At 41.4% G+C, this 20,415-nt stretch overlaps 1 protein-coding gene across 18 annotated transcripts in view; it reads left to right on the forward strand.

Moving 5' to 3' along the window:
• CELF4 (CUGBP Elav-like family member 4) overlaps positions 1-20,415 on the forward strand; it is a 703,740-nt gene that overhangs the window by 413,407 nt on the left and 269,918 nt on the right. For all 18 annotated transcript variants that reach the window (XM_068422675.1, XM_068422655.1, XM_068422661.1 and 15 more), the window contains one exon: positions 3,233-3,281. In XM_068422675.1, coding sequence (XP_068278776.1) covers positions 3,233-3,281 — 49 coding nt within the window. The remainder of the gene's footprint in view (positions 1-3,232; positions 3,282-20,415) is intronic.

Raw genomic sequence — 20,415 nt, forward strand, 5'->3', positions numbered from 1 at the left:
TTCCTGTGATTCCAAGTGGATACCCATGGTATTAATCAGATTTGCTGACTGGCAAATCTTCTTTCTCCTATCACACTCTCAGGGTCCACCAAGATGGGACAGATATTAAAGATGTCCACACCAATATTCTTCCAACCACTATTCAGAAGACTGAAGTTTGGAGTATAAACTTTGGTTTCTTTCCATTAAACCCATGACAATTCCCAGCTGAAGAATATAAGTAGAGAGCTTGAACCTCTGAATTCCCTTCTCCCCAAGAAGGCATTTCCCCAGACTGGGGAAGATATATCTTTCTGGTTTTTTATTTCCCCACTTAGCCTTTTTCTGCTCCCCATGCCAGCTCCTTGCTCCCAGAGCGTCTCTGGGAAAAAAAAAAAAAAAATCCATAGATGGAGAGAGGAAACTTAATTATTTTCCTCTCAGTGTTTCTCCCTATAATTGGTGTCTTTCATGTCAAGATGATCTCAATTTGTATTATGGGCTCTGTGCAGGCAGCACTTTCTTTTTGGTCTATAAAGAAATTGTCAAGTGTATAAATCATAGTGTACATTAAATTACACTAGCCTTTTACTTATTAATTTCCCCAGTTTTTTCTTCCTCTGTTGGATGCTCATTCCCTCCCTCTTTCTTTCCCTTTCTTGAGGATTGTCTTCTTTTTTTTCATGCCCCAATCTCAAAAAAATAAAAAACTCTAAACAAATATTAACCTTCTCTCATGTTTGCTAAAGGGTCTGATCTTCTCCTCTGCCTTTTGCAAACTGACCGCATCCAACTCAACAAGTAGGAAGACCTCTGTGTAGTTTTTCTAAAGGCTGGATGCAAAGCTTACTCAAGTTCAGTGGGGATTTTCATGGACTTTAGCAGGCTTCAGATCAGTACCTACGATGGCAGATTTATGGAGTGTTCTGCATTGCAAGGCTGTGTCCATTTTGGACTCCAGACGTTGTCTCTCAGGGCTGTACGCAGCACACCTCCTATAAATTCCTGGCCACTGTGACTATTTCTCTTACTGACTGCTTGGGATGCAGGTTCTGGCTATCTTAGAGTGAGCACCACGGACCTCTGACCACCCTCCTCTGACCATTGGAGTTAGATTAGCCATTGTGTCCACATTAGGAACCCATAATACATAGCGTGAGTGCAGCTGTCAAAAGTTAACAGCTCTCAAGTCAGATCTTGGTACATGGATGGTGTCAACACCAACGTGCTGTAAACGCAAACCAATTGCAATGGTTGAGCAGCTGGGGGAAGTTAGAGTACAGTAACTGCTTCATTATGCTGTGTATGAGAACCAAGATGGAGTACATCTCACTTAACTCTAACTGCATAGACTACCTTTATGATCAGTGGAGAGGAACAGGCACTGCACAGGACCATTCATCCTTTTTATCTCAGACACCAATCTTAAGAGTGGCTTAAAATTACACTTTTTAGACATTTGGAGTTACATGACATAAATTACCCTCCTCACCCATGCGATGTCAGATCTTTAGATGTCTGTAACAGCTAGCTGTTTACATGTGGTTACAGGAGCCCTATGGCAGGATGTCCATTCTGCTCCTGCTAAATGTAACACCTCCAGCCCTGGTAATATCTCGTGATACGTGTGTGAGAGACAGATCTTTACAGTTGCAGAAGCAGGGGCTGATACACGGTTTATCCAGTACCAGGTTCTCTGTTGGATTTAGCACTTCCAACTGTCTGGAGTTTGTTGGATGATACAGGCACACAGGAGAGGAGAAATTGCTCAGTAACATCTGGAGACATAGATCCTTTTCTTCCTGAGTGTGAGTCTAACTGTAGTCAGTTTATGGCTAAGTACATTTTCCTCTTGAGACAACAATGCAGCAGGATCTGCTAGGTTCTCCACCATCTTAACCTACTTGTCAGCCAGCTTGATAACTTTTTATTGCTAAATATGTGTGCAGAGCAATTAGAATAAATCTAAATGATTATGAAGTACTTTCAGGAAAAAAAAGAAATTAGGGAAAAAAAAGAAAACAGAAAACTAACAGCTTTGCTTCCCAGTTGTGATTAGCCACAGATAAGGGAGGGACAGTATCACCTGAAGGCATCCTGTGACACTCATCAGCCAGTTCGTGGTCTGACTTTATTGGGAAGCAATCTATTGAGAGATTCCCATTGCCTTCTGAGTTCCTCCTCCTTGTGATGCCTGTATGAACTTTCACTTTCTTTAGTTGCCAAATCTAAAGGATAATTTCATTACACTCAGGGTAGTCACACACAGAAATATTTTGAATAGTCCCTCTGCATAGCGTATGGATTGCTTTAAGTGACATGGAGGAAGAGGAAGGGAAGGGCTTTCAGATGAAAATGTCAGCTGGTTCTGATCCAATCTGCACTTCCAGCTATTAAGAGGAGGGGTATATCCTCACTCCTGCTCATCAGATACCCACATCATGTTAGGCACTACCAGTGAAGATGATCATGGACATCTGTTGCCCTCTCTTCTGGGAGTGAGCAGCTCTGGGGATAGTGATGATTCCCAACGCTTTTGTTGAGAGAGAGGGATAAGTTGGAGAACAGAAATCCTATTCACAGCATGATGGCAGGTTTTTCATACTTGCCTATATTCTGATGTGAGAAAGGAAAAAGATGTTTGAAAAAGCAACAGAGGGAGACATTTTGACTCATATCCTACCCTCTCCCACCAAAAAAAATCTCAATACCCAGCACTCCTGTGACACGTGGACAAACCGGATCCAAATCCCATTTCCCAGGTATGAAATGGAGTCTGCTATGTTACAGGTGACTCTTCTACTGAGCTAACAGTGGAGGTGGAATTCACTTTTCCATTTTCTTTTCATCGTGCCAATCTCAAGAAATCTTTGCAATTAAAGTTTCACTGATCCTGATGTTCTGACAAAGCATTTCTGCTCTGACACAGTAGTATTTTCCAGAGGAAACTATTAGACTATTAGAAATTTAAAAAGTTATGCTTAAAATTTCATGAACTGTGTGAAATGAGTCAGATCCCTCTCCCAACATGATTCAACAGAGCCCCTGTCAGGCAAATGGGGTGACACTGATTTACCCTGAACCAAGAAGCAGCCTGTACTCTGCAGTTATTTCTTTGCTAACTAATTGCTTTTTCCACCCTCATGGAGTAAATTCTGGTGCTAACTACGATGCATGGTAAAAAACAAAGCAAGCCTCTGTACATGAATGTTTGATTCCACCATTAATTACATGTCTTTGCTCTTTCTTACAGATGAACAGACCGATCCAGGTGAAACCAGCGGACAGCGAAAGCCGAGGAGGTAGTTGACTGCATTGCTTTCAGCCTCAGTCCTAAGTATAATTGTTGTCTCTGGCTTCTCTCAGGCAATGTGCTGATCAATTAGTAACGTAATCACTGCCAAAGAAATTCCCTCTGCAGCAAAGATTCTCTTTATTAAATCTCCTTTACTTCGTCTCTCTTTCCTCATATTCAATTATTATTTGATTTTAAAAGGCAGGCAGGTGCCAGCGATTGCCTGGGAAACAAATAACTGCCTCATTAAGAAGTGAAGCATCAGGCGCTGACTTAACAAAGTTTAACAGCGGTGATGGCAACGTAGGTTTTTCAGACCTATGTTGGGCTGAGCTGCAGAGGTGTTTAATTTGGTTAGGATAAAGCAGATATTTAATGGTTTCTCTCACCATGTTGTTTCTGCTTGGAGTGGAGCAACTCTGCTTCAGAAAAAGCAAATTCTGAGGCAGCAGAGTTTTCTGCACCTGTATCAGCTTATCTGGATAAACCCATTGTGGAAACTGAAGACTTCTCTCAGTCCCAGGGAGTTATTCAGGATTTGCACAGGTGTAGCTGAAATCAGGATCTGCTCTTTTGTTTTTCCATCCTGCACAGCAGATTTGGAAGGCTTTGCTAAGTGACCGTTCAATAGATCACCAGTGATAAGGTGTTTCCTGTAAAAGGTTTTCTACCAGAACTGATGTGGTGATACTTCACCGTAGTCTTCTAATAGGGACCTGTCAGATCAAACACAGAGCTCACTGAGAAAGTACGAGATGGTCTGTTATGCTGGATAAATTACCATTCTGCTTTTTTTTCTTGATCTCTATAAGTTTATATATATACGCACACATATATAACGACACAGTGCTTCCTTCCTCTCTATCTATTTGGGAAAAAATAGAGAGGCTTTTGCCCATATATGCAGTAAAAACACTAGTGCTTACGTATCATATAAATGTGGGAGTAGATTTTGTCACTAAGTAATGATGTGGCTCTTAGATGTGTGAAAACTCTTTAATTTCCACCATAGACTTAAACTCTTCCTCATTTACGGGACAACTGTCTTTGTGCTGGCACTAGTGGAAATCCCCAGCAACAACTACTTAAAAATGAGTAAAATGCCTTGCAGACAAAAGGCACTGAAATTGTGTTCTTTTTTCAGTTAAAAGCTTTGGATTCCAGAGGCTTTGCCTGCAACAGTGTGAGACTGAAACTCTCCAGTGACTGAAGTCATTGGAAGACTTTGTACATAGCTTGTAGTTAAAGGGCTGGTGTTACGGAGTGGTGAAGCCAGCAGATCAACAGAGGGTCTGTAAGGAAGGGCTGTGGTGCCGTGTAATTGCAGAGCAGGAGAAAAGCTGAGTGCTGGCAAAACTCCAGAAAGCTCGGGGATAAATATTGCACTTTTAGAGTCCCCGTAAAGTAAATTCGAGGGAATTTGGCCAACACTAGGCAGAAAATATTTGATGGGCTCTGCAATGGCAAGTCTGCTATCAAGGGCCATGGCACGTTGCTAACCTGCAACAAAGGCATGTCACATCATACAGCATCGTCCGGTGGTTTTTAACAGAACCAAGTCAATTTACCCCCTTTCCCTTCTTGTCTGACGATCTGGCTTCGTGTCTGAGTAGGAGTGGGTAAGCTATGGGCAATTATCAATGCTGATCTCCTAGGGGAAAAGGGAAAGGCTCAGCTGCCTGGGCAAATGAGGGGACATTATACACATTCCAGTGGAGCTCGTGCAGACAGCGAGAGTGAAGGAAGGGCCTTTTGTCTATTTAATTAGACATACCAAAAAATAATAATTAGGCTGGCCAATTTGCTTAGTGCGCCTACAGGGTATGTAGCTCCCAATCACTCTTTTTTTTTATGCAAATCACTAATAGAGAACACATGCCTGGCTTTCTGGGAAGGGTTTTCAAACTCTTTAGCTAAGAGCAGCTGTTTTCAGGAGGGGTGGATTGAACTGCAAAGGGCTCCACTGGCTGTTTGATTCCACATTATCCATCACACCAGTGGTTCCCTCCTCATTGCATTTTAGCTAATTATCTCCCCAACACACACAAACCTCATCTTTTCTTACCTTCTCCACTCCCATATTGCTCCTGTCGGTGGTGATCTTAATGCAGGGGCCAAGAGGGTGCACTCATCATTGGCGTGAAATACACGTCCTAATTCCCCACTGACAAGCTGCTTCTGGGCTGGTGATGTTTCAGGATGGCATAACTCAAGGGCAACTATGGGAGAAAAGAAGAACTGGCACCCAAGGGAGGCATTGTATGAAAACTTACATTCTCCATGAGCCTACTGGTTAAAGCAGGCACAGCAAACAGAATGCTAAAAAGGAGGCTGTGTATCTTAGGAGCACATCAAAAGACTTCATTAGGGCTGCAAGATAAAGGTCAACTTCAACAACAAAGGAACTTAAGTTGTAGCTTATTATACCCCATCCGTGTATTGGGATGGGAAGTGAGGGAAGAGGGGGCTTGGAAGATGAAGCAGCTCTTCTGCACAGCACAAGCCTTCGGTCTGCCCAAAGCCCACACTCTGAATACACCTCTGTCTTCTGGCTTATGGGGAATTTTGGTGTAGGTCAAGGTACTGAAGAAAGAATGCAGTGCTCTTTTAAACTGTCTTTTGCAAGGAGGCTTTTACTGGAAATGGTGAGTAGTGCTCTTAAGGAAGTGAGATTGTTTTATATAGGGATATATATCTGCATTTTGCTAAAACATGGATCTTTGACTTTTCCAGCAAGTTCTCTCACAATCCAAAGCTGATGAGAGTCCAAAATTTACTCTTCTCCCCAACCAGAAACTGCTTAGCATTTTTTTCCTGTTGTTCTGGAGCCTGGATTTTCTTGGTCTTTAACCATTCCTGTGTCTTGATTCTCAGTTGAACCAAGAGTGGGTGTGTTAGCATTTAGTGTATGTGAATAAGGATTTAGACTATCAGACCATCTATGTTTAGGAAAGAATTCAAAATGTTGCTTGGCACAAATTACACTCAAGCCAACAAAATGGAAATGCTGAGCGCCCCTTATTATTTTTACTGGTTTTATTATTTTGTTTGTTAATCCCCATATTGGACTAGAAGCAAGGCAAAGAGTGCAATCCTTTTCAATAAAAACTGGCATTATTTACATTTGCCTAATCTCACAGGAACTGGAAATGAGTGTATTCTCAGTACATTTCTCTAGGGAAATAGTCTAAATTAATGGGAAAATTTTGCATTTTGTGTTCCTGCCTGTTTGTACATGTGTGTATAGTCAAGTTACAAAATGTTATACAGGGGTATTCCTTCTATAAAATTCTTCATGAAGCTTCAAATACCTGATTGGAAGGTCAGAGTCCTTTGACATTTTATAGAGACTTTAGAAGTGATAGAATTGATAGAATGTGATAAAAAGGCAACAACTCTGTATTTCATTCTGAAAAATCAGAGTATAACTCTAGCTCTATTAAGGATATCTTAAAAACTCTCATTGGCCTTTGTATTGTCCAAAGTTTAGCTTGACTATGCAGAAACCACTTCACCATAAATTAGGTAGTCCAATATGGTTTTAGGGATGTAAGATATAACTCCATGTTAAATTCTGAACATTACAAATCTCAATTAAACTGACAGAATTTTCTATTTTTTCATGCTGTTGATGATTTTTTTTCCTTGGTTCCTTGTCTCATATTCGGCTCTAAAAATAGTCTGTAGATATCAGTGACTTAAAGTTTTGCAAACTCAGGGAAAGATTTCAATTCTGTTTTGTGGTTTGGGGCAAAAGTTTGGAGCCATTTCTTATTTTATCCACAATATCTCCAGCTCTCACTAGACAACTCTCGCTGCAGCTGGCAGGGTTAACCCATGATAAATGCAGCCCCAAGGTCCCACTATGTTGTACAGGGACTAACATTTTTTAAAAGGAAAGGACTCTCCTGCTACTCTAGTTGCACTCCGTTAGTGATGCTTAGATGCTCCATTGCTCCTACATTCCTCTCAAAGGACAGAAGAAGGTCTGTAAAGGAAGACATGCAAAGATGCACACAGTGTACTACCCAGGCCCGATCTTAACATCTCTACCAAGAAAAACTTCACAGTGGATTTGGGGTCATCCTGCATTTTATGAAAGGGATAGCGAAGGTTCCTGGACTAAAGAAAATAAAAAGACAAAGTCCAAAGTGGTCTAGAGTTGAAAGGCTGCAGTGTCCTGCAGAGAGCGTGTTGACAGATTTACAGGAGAGTCTGCAATTCGTCACATTGCAGTGTTTTCTGCATGCAAGACTTTGCAAATCTACTAAAGCTTCTGTGTGTGTTTGTGCTTCCAAGCAAATTTGTTTGTGCATGTTTGGGGCGGGCATGTGCAGTGTGTCTTTTTTTGTCTGCTATTTGGGGGACATGGTAACAGCAGCTGGAAGGTTTGGACTTCATATTTCAACTGACTTACATCATTTCTCTACCCGTTACTCAATGTGCAGGTCCTGAAATTGTCTGCTTGGTTATGGTTTATTCCAGCTCCAGAGCAAGATGTCCAAGCACTCATTTACAGTAAACAGCAAAACAATGGTGCCTTGCTCATGCACTATGATCTCTTTCTTTTTATTCCTTTCCATCAGCTTAGCAACGATGATGGGGCCAGAGTGGTCCCTCCACGGTTTCTAAGCCCTATTTATCTTTGAGACAAAATTCTGGATCTATTTCTTGTTTCATCTGGGCCATTTCTAACTCCCGTTAGCTCTCTGCTGCAGCTGGCAGGATTTATCTGTGACAAACACAGCTCAAAGTCCCAGTAACTATTTGTTATTTAGCTGTTTTCCATTTAACTGATCAGAATTCCATGGCTTGTGCTCATGGCCAAAACCTCACAGGAAGCTTCCCATCTAGGTACCAGCTAGGTCCAGTCCTGTTTAAGTGTTGAAATCAAGCAAGACTAGTTGCTTTGTGCTTGGTTTGGCTTCACACTGGTATAACAACGCTACATGGAATGATTGCCTTCTTTCTTGGAAGCATTAGCAAAGAGTAGGTTTGGTTGCTCAGACCTTCAGACTGGAAATGTCTGAAGAAGAGAGTTAAGGATATGTAAGGAGATGAAAATCTTGACAGAGCTCAGCATCTCCTCTCCTGTGCTGCTGGAGGTTAGGCTATGCCTGCATGCAGCAAGTCCTGAAGTCTGGGACTATGCACGCATCAGGGCTGCACCTTTGTAATTCTCATCTCTTCCTTATCTCAGAGCCATATGTGTTGCTTGGCACATCGAGCTCCATGGAAGTCACTTTACCAGCAATTCCCTATCTTGTACCCTTTGTGGGCTTCTTTAAAAGACTTCTCACTCCAGAAGCACAAGAGCAGGCTGAGGAAATGTCCTCTTTCCAGGTGTTGATCCATACAACCTATCTTTATGTGGCCTGCCACAGCTTTTTCTTCAACTGCTAATCTTTCTTTTATGGTCCCCACATTCATTCAGCTGGAGCAGGCAGATGGCACTGGCAAACACCCCAGGGAGACAGATAATGTTCTCCCTTCTCACAGTTGAGGGAAAAGATCCCAGCCTACTTCTCCATGAACGCATCCTCATTAACTCTTTCAACATCGCCATGAGCCCAGTATGACTTACCCTAGTCTTTTATAGCTCAGGTAGAGCAAGGCACAGAGAGGGACTTGCAAAGGTCACACAATGCACTTGTGCCAGCCAACTACTAGTTGGACAGTAACAGGTCCTATCTTCACATTTTATGGGGTCTGAACTCAAGACCTCTGAACAAATCATTTACCACACCTCATATTCTTTCCCTCGGTGTCCACAACAGTTTAAACAACATCCCTCTCCCTCTTTATCTTCCCTTGTAGTTTGAAAGGAAATTTCCAACTCCTTGCCAAATCCTCCTCCTAAGTCTCATACAACTCCTCTTCCTGAGATTTGCCCCAAACATGATCAATCAGTTGGTTTTGACTTTTCTTGCAGGAGGAATAAAAAAAAAAAAACCAACTCAAAACCCAAAAATACCCCCACACCCAAATCTAAATATCTTTTCTCTATTAATTACATATCCAATATTAAACAGTACACTAGTGCTGAATTGCAATATCTCTGTCTGAAGGGTAAAGGGAAGGAATGACTGTTTAAAAATAATCTAATATTCTGTTAAAAAAAATCCACTGGGAGAGGAGATGATCTCATGAGTCAAAGGAAAAAAAAAAAATCATGAACCTAACCAAAAGATCGTGATATTAAACTGGGAGGCAGCTTTCTTTCCTCGGAGGCTGGAGAATTGTAAGGACCAACAGAAATCCTTAGTGTCACTGACAGAGTGGGCTGCTGAGGAATGGGTGTTGGAGATGCTGTAGTATTGGGAGGAAGAGCTGTCAGTGCCTTGAAGCATGTTCGCCTCTCTGTCTATCTAGTCAAGGCCTAGGGAAGGAGCTGGGCCAAGGACCATGAAGATCACCTTAGCTATCCTACAGTCTCAAGAATAGTTCTTGCCCCTTCTGGCCTATATGTCCTGGTTTTCTGCCCATGTGAACAGGGATGCACTGAGTTCAGGGCAGAATCAAGAAACTCACCTAGATTTGGACATTATTCCTTTCTCTCAGGTCAGGTGAAGGCACAGTCTTTGAAAGGCAGAGCTGAACTTTAGACCCTATTGTGTGTGATGGAACCTTCTACAGCAATGCTCAAATCCACTGGGTTCAAAGAGAACCTGTCCACTGAATTTTATTCCAAGTCTGAATAGCTGTTAAAATATGTAGTGCTTTTCCTTTAGCCCTAAGACAAACCACATCTAGAAAGAGGATTTTAGAACTCATGGAAATCTTCTTTTTCTAGCTGTGGCTTGTTGTGGGACTGATCACAGTCAATGGGAAATTAAAATCGCCTGGTTTATTGTGGAAATTCAGGATTGCATGACCCTACTGACAGCGGACACCCTGTTGTATTTTCAAGCAGGCAGAATGTACCAGCATGCAAATGAATCAGTTAATTCAGAGTGGCTCTGGATGACCCCATTCATGCTCTCCACTGTCTGATAAAACTTAAAAATGGGGGAGAAAATAGACTCTGGCAGATCCTCATGTGTAGTGTTTTATATTCGAAGACTCTGCTGAAGGCTGATGTGCTCCATTCCACACTCACCTTCTGAAAGAATATAAGGGACATCAAACTTTTCTTCACGTCTGCCCTTTCCATCGTGATTGAAGTCAATGCAAGTGTGCCCATCAATCGGAACTGGAAAAGATCCAGAGAACACTCTGTTCTAGCACATGTCCTAAGGACAACCTTTTAAAATCACGTATTAAGGGAATAAAAGGAAAAAACAAAACATATTGCACATTTTTCATAAAGCATCTGTAACCTAATAGTTTACTGACAAGAAGGAGGATAGTCTAGAGCAGAGCCTGTGGAGAGGCTGGGGAGCTCATCGCCTTGAGGTTTTGATACTGGTTCTTTTCTCTGCTACCAAACAACTTTTGATCAATTATGTAACTTCAATTCCCTTCTCCTTCTCACCCTTCCTGCATGCCTGCTTAGGTTGTGGTACGTTTTATTTGCTCATTTCTTGCACCTAGTGCCTTTGGCATTCATGCATGTCAGGCTGTCAGTGTCATAGGGTTAAGACACCAGTGAAAGCTTGTAGCTGTGCCCAAAATTATGTGTACAGGACCAAAAATCAAGTATGGTGGATGATCAAGGGCCCTCACACTGCAGAGTGATATTTGGAGGTTTTTCAACAACAGGGCAAAAATGGAAGAAGTTGTAGGAGGAGGAAAGTGGAGGAAATAAAAAGTGTAATCCTATATAAAAAAATCCATCTTTGTAAATACAGCTCAACCTCCTAGGTGAACTCAGGGACACATTACAATCCTAGTATCTTTTTTTAATGTAAAGGTTGCTTGTCAATGAGTTTTTATACAGCATTAATAACACATTTATAGATATGCTCCACAATTAATTGCAAAGCATTTATGGCACTGAACAGTTAGAATGCATTATGATAATCACTCCTTGTGCATTGACTTTATTCTAAAGGTTTTGCTGATCATTATAATTGGCTTGTTATTACACAGGGATATAATAACACCTCTCTGTATAGTAGTTTATAGCGCATCAATAGCAAATGCATTCCCTTTATTGGAAGCAATGTGCATTTTATTAGAATATAGCTGAATAAGTGCAATCTATGTAGACAAATGAAGTTTCTAATGAACTGTCTCACAAAAAAAGTCGAAATAACAAGCTATTTATTATGTATTTTTCTATTGACAAATTTGTAGTTATGGTTACATGGGCATATCTTTAAAAAATGGAAGGCATATTTTGCTTTTCTTTTGGAGAAGCATTTGGGGGAAAGGGAACATATAGGCTATTTTTCTGCTTGATGTTGAATAAAGTAAGGGTGACTGATACTCACACCTTATAAATTTCATCTGCTTGTTGAGATTTTCCAAGCTTCTTCCTTGTGCGCTTGGTCTGACATTCGCAAAGGATCAAAATGTTCTCACACTGAGTCCAAGCCCAGCTCCTGGAGCGGTGATGCATCAACATCCCCTATACAGTCAGGAGCAAGTTACGTATGAGGGGCTTGGTGTTGTCCTTGCTCCTGTTGTGTGGGTTCTTTTCCTGTATTTTACCAAGTGATACTTTAATGAAAATGTACAAGCAATCCCTGAGCAAGTCCCGTAATGCATAACATCCAGTCTCTCTCCCCACGTCAAAATGCCCTGTTGTTGATTGCTGTACCAGGAAGGCAGAGGTCTTAGAAGAGGTCTGGTGCAAAATGTGATGTAAGGAGGAACGACAAAGAGAAGAATTAGTACAAAGGAAACTGAAGCATCTTGCAGAAAACTCTCTGGTTGCAGGTGTCTTAGAATGGGGACAAAAAGAGGCATGTTTTATAGTTAATAACAAAAAATGTTATAAGATATCCAAAGTTATTCCCTTGCCTGCCATCATTACTCTAGGTCTGAATTTCAGTTCTTTCTGGCAACTTACAGTTGCATGCATCTTACATACACATGTAATTAACCTGTATTTGTTTATTCATCTAACCCCAACTGTAATCAATGTCAATCAAGTACCTAAACACTTTTAAAACCCTGGATCTAGATAAATAAGTTTGTTGTTTCCAGATATGGTATAGTTCAAGCAGTCATACTGCTGCCTAAAGTATTCCCAGGGTATAAACTGAGCACAGTGTTCAGCTCATAATGCTGTGTGCCTGTTTCCTCATGACTGTCACTTGTTTATTGCGTGCTTGCACAGACCTTTGACTCTAGAGTAATCCAGGGTCTTTCTGGACAGCGAGTTTTAGTGTGATGTAGGAGTTAGAAAATGTCTGGAATATAGTCAGTACCCTCAGCTATTGGCACACAGAGGTCACAATTCAGCAATTTAAAATAAGACTGGCTCAGCCCTGCAGTTTCAATGCAGACTGGACTCTCTCTTCTCTGAGTGCGAATTTCAGTGAGAGGGATTTTGCCCCTTGCCTGCTGAGATCCCAGATTATAGTATCACAGCTTGCAGGAAGTTTTGAGACTCAGGAGATACTGGAGGTCAAGAAAACTTTTCTCCATGGCATACACAGCATTTTCAAGTTGTTATATATACTTTGCAGTATGTACATGAAATCAGTTTGGAAGGTAGAAAATACCTATGTAAACAATTTAGCTCTCTGATTAAGCTGTACCTAGTGTTGTTATCCAGAAACTGGGCCTCTCAAGAGCCTTGGACTTAGGGAAAGAAGAAATTTTAAATAGGACTTCTGTGCCACTGTCCTTAAAATGATGTTTCAGGCAGGATTCACTTTGCCTAACTTTAGCACCTAAATATTAGGCATATAGTCTAAGTTAGTCATCTAGGGTCCTCCTATGGACAGTGGAGGGAGAGAGATACTCCCAAACTGTGTTTCACCCCATCCTAAGATAAACAGGATAAATGGCACCTGGAAGTTTCCCTTCTCTCTCTCTCCACTGAATCCTGAATTAACCTGTGGCAATTAACTCAGATTTAGACATCTCACTTTTAGACACCTGAAGAGAGGTAAGATGAATCGCAACTTTCACCTTTTCATGCCACAGTTTTCCATCTGTATCATATGAATGATGATACTTGACTTTTCTGAAACCCTAGTTAAGATCTATGAATAAAAATTGCTATATAAAACCTATGGATTGTAGGACATGCTGGGGTTTTGTCTTAAAAAGGGAAGGCGTCTTTCTCCATTAATGCGTTTGCTTCATAATATCAGGGGAAGAATAGGAGGGGTTGCATCCCAATCAGCCTGAGCAATAGAGATAATCTGATCAATTTTGATTCCTCTTTAAAGGCAATTTCCATTTTCATTTTTGTATTTGAGTTTGCTACCACTCCCATTCTCCTGCCAGAGAGTGAACTTAAAAAAAAAAAAAAAAGGTTTCAAATTAAAAGCACTGCATAATATCAGTGTCTTTAAAATGTGTTTTCATAATTAAGAAAAATATTTTTATCTTTAAAACCAGCTTGTTTTGGAATCTGTGATGGCAAATGAATATGGCCCCTTGTAATATCATTTGTAGAGAGGTAATTTTCAAGGCAGCACTGCACTGAAACATTTTCCCCCAGGGAGGATAAACAGTTGGCTTCAATTAGTGAGGGACTGCTTCCTTTCTTTTCAATTTTAAGGGCAGTCTTGCAGCCTGATCCTTCACAGAGGAAGAGAAGGCTCTACATAGGGCAACAGACTGCATCGTGGAGTACTGAGGCTTAACTTCTTGCCTTGCCACAGGTTTTCTCCTTGACCTTGAAGAGGTTACTTAGGGTCAGGCTATTATTCTCACTCCATTTCTATCTATTGACTAATACTATCTTTGACTCTCTGAATATATACATAAAATTGGCCCAACTTCTTGCTCTGGTTCCAGTTTCCTTCTACAAAACAGCATTGGTGCTGCAAGGATGCATATATTTAAGATTATTAGGTGCTCAGGTTCTCTAATCATTAGTTCCACAGAAGTAACTTGGTTAGATAGAGATGTTCAAAAGTGTCAAACGTGTTTCACTGCTCAAATCTCACATAAAGTCAATGGGCCTTAGGTATCTAAATATTCCTTATGAAAATCTCCCCAATAATGACGTTCTTCCAAACAGCTGGAGCCAGCTTTGTGGGGCTGATTCCTCCCACTTTCACAGTGGAGTCAGGTCAGACTTGTTCCTGTAGGAGATGCTTCCTGCTCATGCCTGTGGGAACTGCAGCAGGACAAGTTCCATGTCAGGGCAGGTTTGTTTCACAACACAAGTTGAGATTTCCCAATGAACAGGACTAGAAGTGCATTAAAAATAAGGGATAAGTAACTCAAACGTTTTAGGGGTGGCCTCAGTGGAGGGATGCTTTCTTGTAGCATCAAACCTAGTATGCAGGAATTAATAACCAGTAAAATACTTCCTGCCCATGAACTGCCATAAGAATGGTAATTAATTCCCTCAAATATTTCTTTTATCAATCTCTTGAGTTTCTGATGAATGGCCAGATGCATTGATTATAAACCACAAAATACCTACACTTCCAAGCAGCCATCCAATTAACATGAAATTATGTTGCCACAAAGTAAGGTATATTGGATGAGTTGCTTTCTTGGATTTTTTCTTTCCAAAATGACTATGTCTATTATTATTATGAATAGCTAATGAAGGCGAGATGTGGGAGAATGGGCCAGAACCTCAGGCAAGGGGGAATGAAGATAGTATGAGTTTAATGACTTTAGAGATTGGACTGAACCAAAGCAGTTTCTCCACTCCCTAGATCAGAAATCTAATTATTTACTATCTATCTTGTGGCAGTGCCTAGGAGACCAGTTAGGAACCATGACACCAGGTTCATTGTACAATACAGAACAGACAGAGGCCTTCTTTTCCTTAAGAGCTTATTCTCTAAAGATAAGACCAGATACAGTGTCTGGATGCAAGACCTGTCATATAGTGTCTTCCCAGATGTGAGAAAAAGCATTGTGCTGGATTGCACAACCAGGAGTAAAACTAATACATCAGGACAGGGACTGTGGAGTTAGGGTCTACCTGAGGAAAGGAAACACTAAGGACAGCCTTCAAGCTAAGCTGCTTTGGGGTCACATCCTCTGAGACAAAGCAAGTGACATCCTGAATAACACACACAAGACCTTTAGCTAATAACATGGCATCCTTCTTGATAAGGACCCTCCTCCTGCACACTCATACCACGTGGTCCTGGTTGGTGTATTTGGTCACAGCTAAGGCCAAGCAGTTGTCTTTGGTGTACAAGTTTGCTAACGGAAAAGAAATTGAGGTTCAGCAGACGCCTGAGAAACACACCGCACTAACAGGGAGCCCGTTGTGCCACCTTGTCACTCGCTACAGGGGAGGCAGGTCTGTGGGCACTAAGGGAGAAACAAGGGTGGAGGAGGAAACTGGGGTGTAGCGGTCCCTGAATACCAACTGTCTCTTTACAGAGAACTCTTCAAAGGGACCAGAACCACCTAGAACAAAACAGGGGTCAAACATCATGTCTCACAACAGAAATTCAAATCCTGATGCAAGTGTATGCTCCAGTGTTTGCAATGAGCTGAATTTATCCCTGTCTATCCTTGATCTCAGTGTGTGATTCAGCACTCTTCCCTGGTATTACAGGCAATGTGGTTTCTATTAAAGCCTGTAATGTTCCCTTATTGAAGCTTGGACTTTGAGAGGAAAGGCCAAAACACTGGAGCACTAGCCATTCTTCTGGCGTTTCTGGCTAGATTAAAAGAAAATGAATAGGTTTTAGATCTAGAAGGAATCGTTAGATCTCATTTAACCTCTTGCATAAACTGACTGTAAAATTTCACCCAGACATTCTGTGCTGAGACCTCTGACTTGTATTTGACTGAAGAATAAAGAAATTTAGCCAGAGAATGACTCTTTTGAGGTTTCAGCACAACTTTGATATCAAACAGGTTGGAATTGCAGAGATGAACTTTCTGAAAAGCTTTTAATCATTTTGAAAATCAGTTCAATTAGTAAGGATACATTTTTCCGATCAATTATTTGTAACAACTAGAGAGAGTAGGATATGTTTTCCAATCCAAATAATTTGGATGGAAACCTGCTTTTTGATCTAAATACACATGCTCCTTCCTGGTCTCACAATGTGCCAAACAGGTGAGATATTTCCAGTGCTTTTCAGAAAGTTATGCTGTCCTCATCTCAACAGGAATATCTCAACTCCCTTAGCCAGTGCCCACAGAAATGGGTCTTATTGCATGTCGACAGAAATTGTAGACCAATAGAATTTTCATGGGCAAATAATCCGGGAAAAAACTCTCCATTTTGCAGACATTAGTAACATGCTGACCTTTAACAACATTGCAAGCCTTCACTCTCTCTTTAAAGTATTATATCCGTCCTTAGGGGGAAAAACTTGTAGCTAAGGACTGAAATCAGCAGTGGATCATAATGCTGGCTGTGCTATTCAATTGCCCTGCTGTATTTAGGATCCATTTATTTCTAGCTATTTTTTTTCTGTCTTGAATCTAAAAAAAGAAGTGACCAGGCTGGCAGTGACGTGTGATTAATAGATTGCACCTTTAGAAAAGAGTTAGCAGAAGGAGATTAGCATTGCAGCCCATTATTTATTAATTAAATGCAGACACCCTATTTATACCAATGCTGATGACATTAGTTCATGTCCATGCTTTGGGACTGCATTATCCATCCGGTGTCCTGGCATAGTAATGATTGTTATTAAGCTGGTGCATGTTGCTGGGCGGCTTCTGTCACTTGCTTCTGTTATGAGCAGAAAAGGACAGCCCAGAAGGGCCAACCTGAACTTTTTATTCAAGTGGCTGCTCTGTCACTGGCAGCCTGTGTTACCTTGGCCATGTCTCTTCGCTTCTTTGGGACATCACTGCTTCCTTCGGAGCAAGAGAGATCTGTACCTCCCTGTAACTCAGGGTGCAGTGAAGATTAAGTGTGCAAGGCAGTATGCTGTGTGAGACCTTTTCCGTTGCTTACAGGAGAAAGGATTACATTAGTGGGCATATATGTACCTGTTGCTGCTATTTCTATTAGCAGAATGGGAAAGAGCTATAATAAGTGTTGTCATTTAGCAGTGACAGGGTAGAATATTACACTTCACACTACTCTTTCTTCGATAAGCTGGTCCTCCTGCCTCCAAAGTGTTGAAAGGAGAGTCCTGAAGCCTATCCAACCCTGAGATTTCCATTATTCCTAGTAGCTGTTTTCAAGATCCTGCCATTGCATACAGGAAAACCAGCAAATAGTTTGCCGGACTCTGATCCCACCTCATAGATGCTCAGCAAGATCCATGGGCTGCTCTACCAGACATAGACCTTGGGACAAGCAGATTGCTATAAGACTGTTCTCTCCTGCACCCTTGAAAAAGAAAGGTACATGTTGGTCCAGGACACAATTCTGCTGGTTTTATATCAAGAAGTAGTTCTTCACCAGCTCCAGGCAGAACATAAACAAATACATGGCCCTTGGTTGAACCCATTGTGGTCACATGAGCCAGCATAGCTCACAGACTACATATGTTTTGCCTTCAGAGCAAAGATGGAAATCTAGGAAAATCCTCACATTCATCAGCTGACATCCTTGAAAAATTACAGTTCAGGTATCCACAATCCAAATGCTCAATTACCCCTGCAGAAGCATGTCATAAATGCCTAGATTTGGTAGGGTTTCTTGACAGGGTATAATGTGCACTCTCTTCTGTGATTGTGTCTAGCTCTTTTTCCACCCATTAAAGGACAAGTAAAATGCATGAACTAGTCTAATGGTATCTTCTCCATGTAAGCAACTGCTTTCACTGTCAGCAGGACTTTTAGCAGCCAGGGCAGGCAGTCTGGTCCTGAATGGGGGTAAGGTTTTCTCTCTGTGAAAATTCCTACGTCTCCAGAGGTACAGAGATGAGGTCTTAAATCAGTGTGTACTAACGAAACTGTTTATGATTTCATACAAAGCCTACTCAGACTGCAGTGGCCTTTGGACCAAGGCCTCCATGGAAGGTTTCCTCGAGAACTGTCCAAGTACCTGAGCCTTAAATATCCTCTTACCATCATTTTAGTGTCTGCTTATTTGGATTTTCTTCAGCAACCATGTTCCCTCTCTGAAAGATGAACATTGTAACAGCTAACAATTAAAAGTGAATATTGAAGAGTCTTTCAGCATTATCTACACCATGATACAATCGGAACACATGCAAAAGACATTCAAAAGATGAATGAAGAGAGTGAATGGGATGATTTATCCTAGACTGTTTCACACGGTGTGAAATCTGCCTTTCACAGCCTCATGAAGTGCAGAGACAGTTAGTGGATTTGCTACCAGGAAGGGCACATATTCATTTCTCCTTCTGCAAATGTATTTAGAGCTGAGAGTGAGCATAGGAAAAATTACAGCCAAAAAAGCAACCACTGAAAATGCAAACTACAGTTTATTTTAACAAGTTGGTGTTAAAAAGAATAGGTTGAGGGTTGCAGAAACTGGCATAGAAATTTTGCAGAAGGGTTTCTCCCTGTATGTGTATGCTTCCAAATATTTTTTTTCTTCTTTTCTTTTTTCTTTTTCTGTCCTCCAGTTCTTCTAGCTATCCACAGTTAGACTTTGCTTCCTATGGACAAGCCTCAAATACTAAGCCAGTTGTGAACACATGTGTTCCTGATCAAAGAAAAGAGCAGAGTGGGGTGCAAAGTAAAACCACAGTTCCTTCCTGTCCCCATCGCTGTACCAGCAATGTGAAGCTCCTCACTTCTACCCACAAAGTGAAGAAGGGCAGAAAGACGGCTTTAAAACAGATGCTGCTCTGCTGGGTGATGTAGATAATACTTAGTCCTTCTGTAGCTCTGTCAGTGGCTCTTGAAGCCTCGTTCAGATGACATCAGCCTCTTTGTCTTGCTCAGCATATGGACAAGGAAACTGAGGAACAGTGAGTCATTGCGGTTTGGGAGCAGCACTTCATTACACAGCTTGGAGCAGAAGTCACGTCTTCTAAATCCTGTTCCGTGCCTTACTTAAATTTGTCCGCCTTCTTTATTAATTTTGTCCTCTTTTCCCACCTGTCTTCTCCAGGTTTTTGGAAGTGTGTTAGAGAGTGAAGCAGAGAACATAGGGGTGCATTTGTGGGGATTTTGGAGGGAAGTTACCTCTGGGCCCAGCTTGTCAAGGTCAGGACCTTAGCACCCACCCATGTACCTCTTCCCTGTGGATGGGGAACATCTTGCTGCTGGTGTTGCAGGAAAAAAAGGAAAAGATGCTTCTATCACACTGGAGAGGATGTACCTCCCTGCACCCTCTGTGCTGTAGGAATCCATCATCACTAACCTGTCAGTTACATTATCTCCTGCACGCAGCCGTGCAAACATGCAGTAAAATGTGTATAAATGTCTGGTCACAAAAATCTCAGCAACAGCTCTGTCCAAATAAAATCCCCCAAACAAAGAGTGGGTTGGGATATTGTCCTTTTAAAGCTCCTTTGAAGGTTTGACTTTTTTTTTCCCCCCTTTTTACATAAACCTGTTCTACCTACACCACCCAAATGCCAGGAAATATTAGAACAGTAAATATCCCTGCAGCACAAACAAAATCATGCTCAGAGAAATTGTTCTGTTTCTCGAAGCCACAGCCTTGCCCTTTAAAATGAAGGGCATGCTTCTGTAAAGCTCTCGTCATCTTCTAGACCTTTGCTTTCAGCACACTTGCAGCTTTAACACCTTCACCAGTGATAGTACCATAGCTGCTCAAGCTCAGCAAGGACACTTGGCCCATGTCAGCATGAAAGTGACATCTGCAAAATCCAGAAGGTGCTTTGCCATTGAGTTGTTGTTAAAGCAACATCTTAAGAAGGCAATAGGAGGCAATTTGCTGTAAGTTATCCCATCTATTGGCTGGGACCAATAAAAACCCTGCTCCTTCTTTCCGAAGGAAATCAGACTTGTACAGTCAAGCTGTTTGTAAGTGTGTGCCTGGGCCCATCTATCAGTCAATCTGTCAAGGGCTCCTCCTTTGAGCTTTGAACCCACTGGGTAATTTTTCCTATCATTGATGGGGTGGAAGAAGTCCCAAAGCTACTGTGTTCCTATAAATTTCATGAAAATAGGCAGCCAGGCAGAGCAGAGAGTTCTCATTAGTGCTCATAAGCCTATCTTTTATTAGACATCAATGAACTCAT

Source organism: Nyctibius grandis, chromosome Z, assembly GCF_013368605.1.
Source record: "Nyctibius grandis isolate bNycGra1 chromosome Z, bNycGra1.pri, whole genome shotgun sequence".
NCBI lineage: Eukaryota > Metazoa > Chordata > Aves > Nyctibiiformes > Nyctibiidae > Nyctibius > Nyctibius grandis.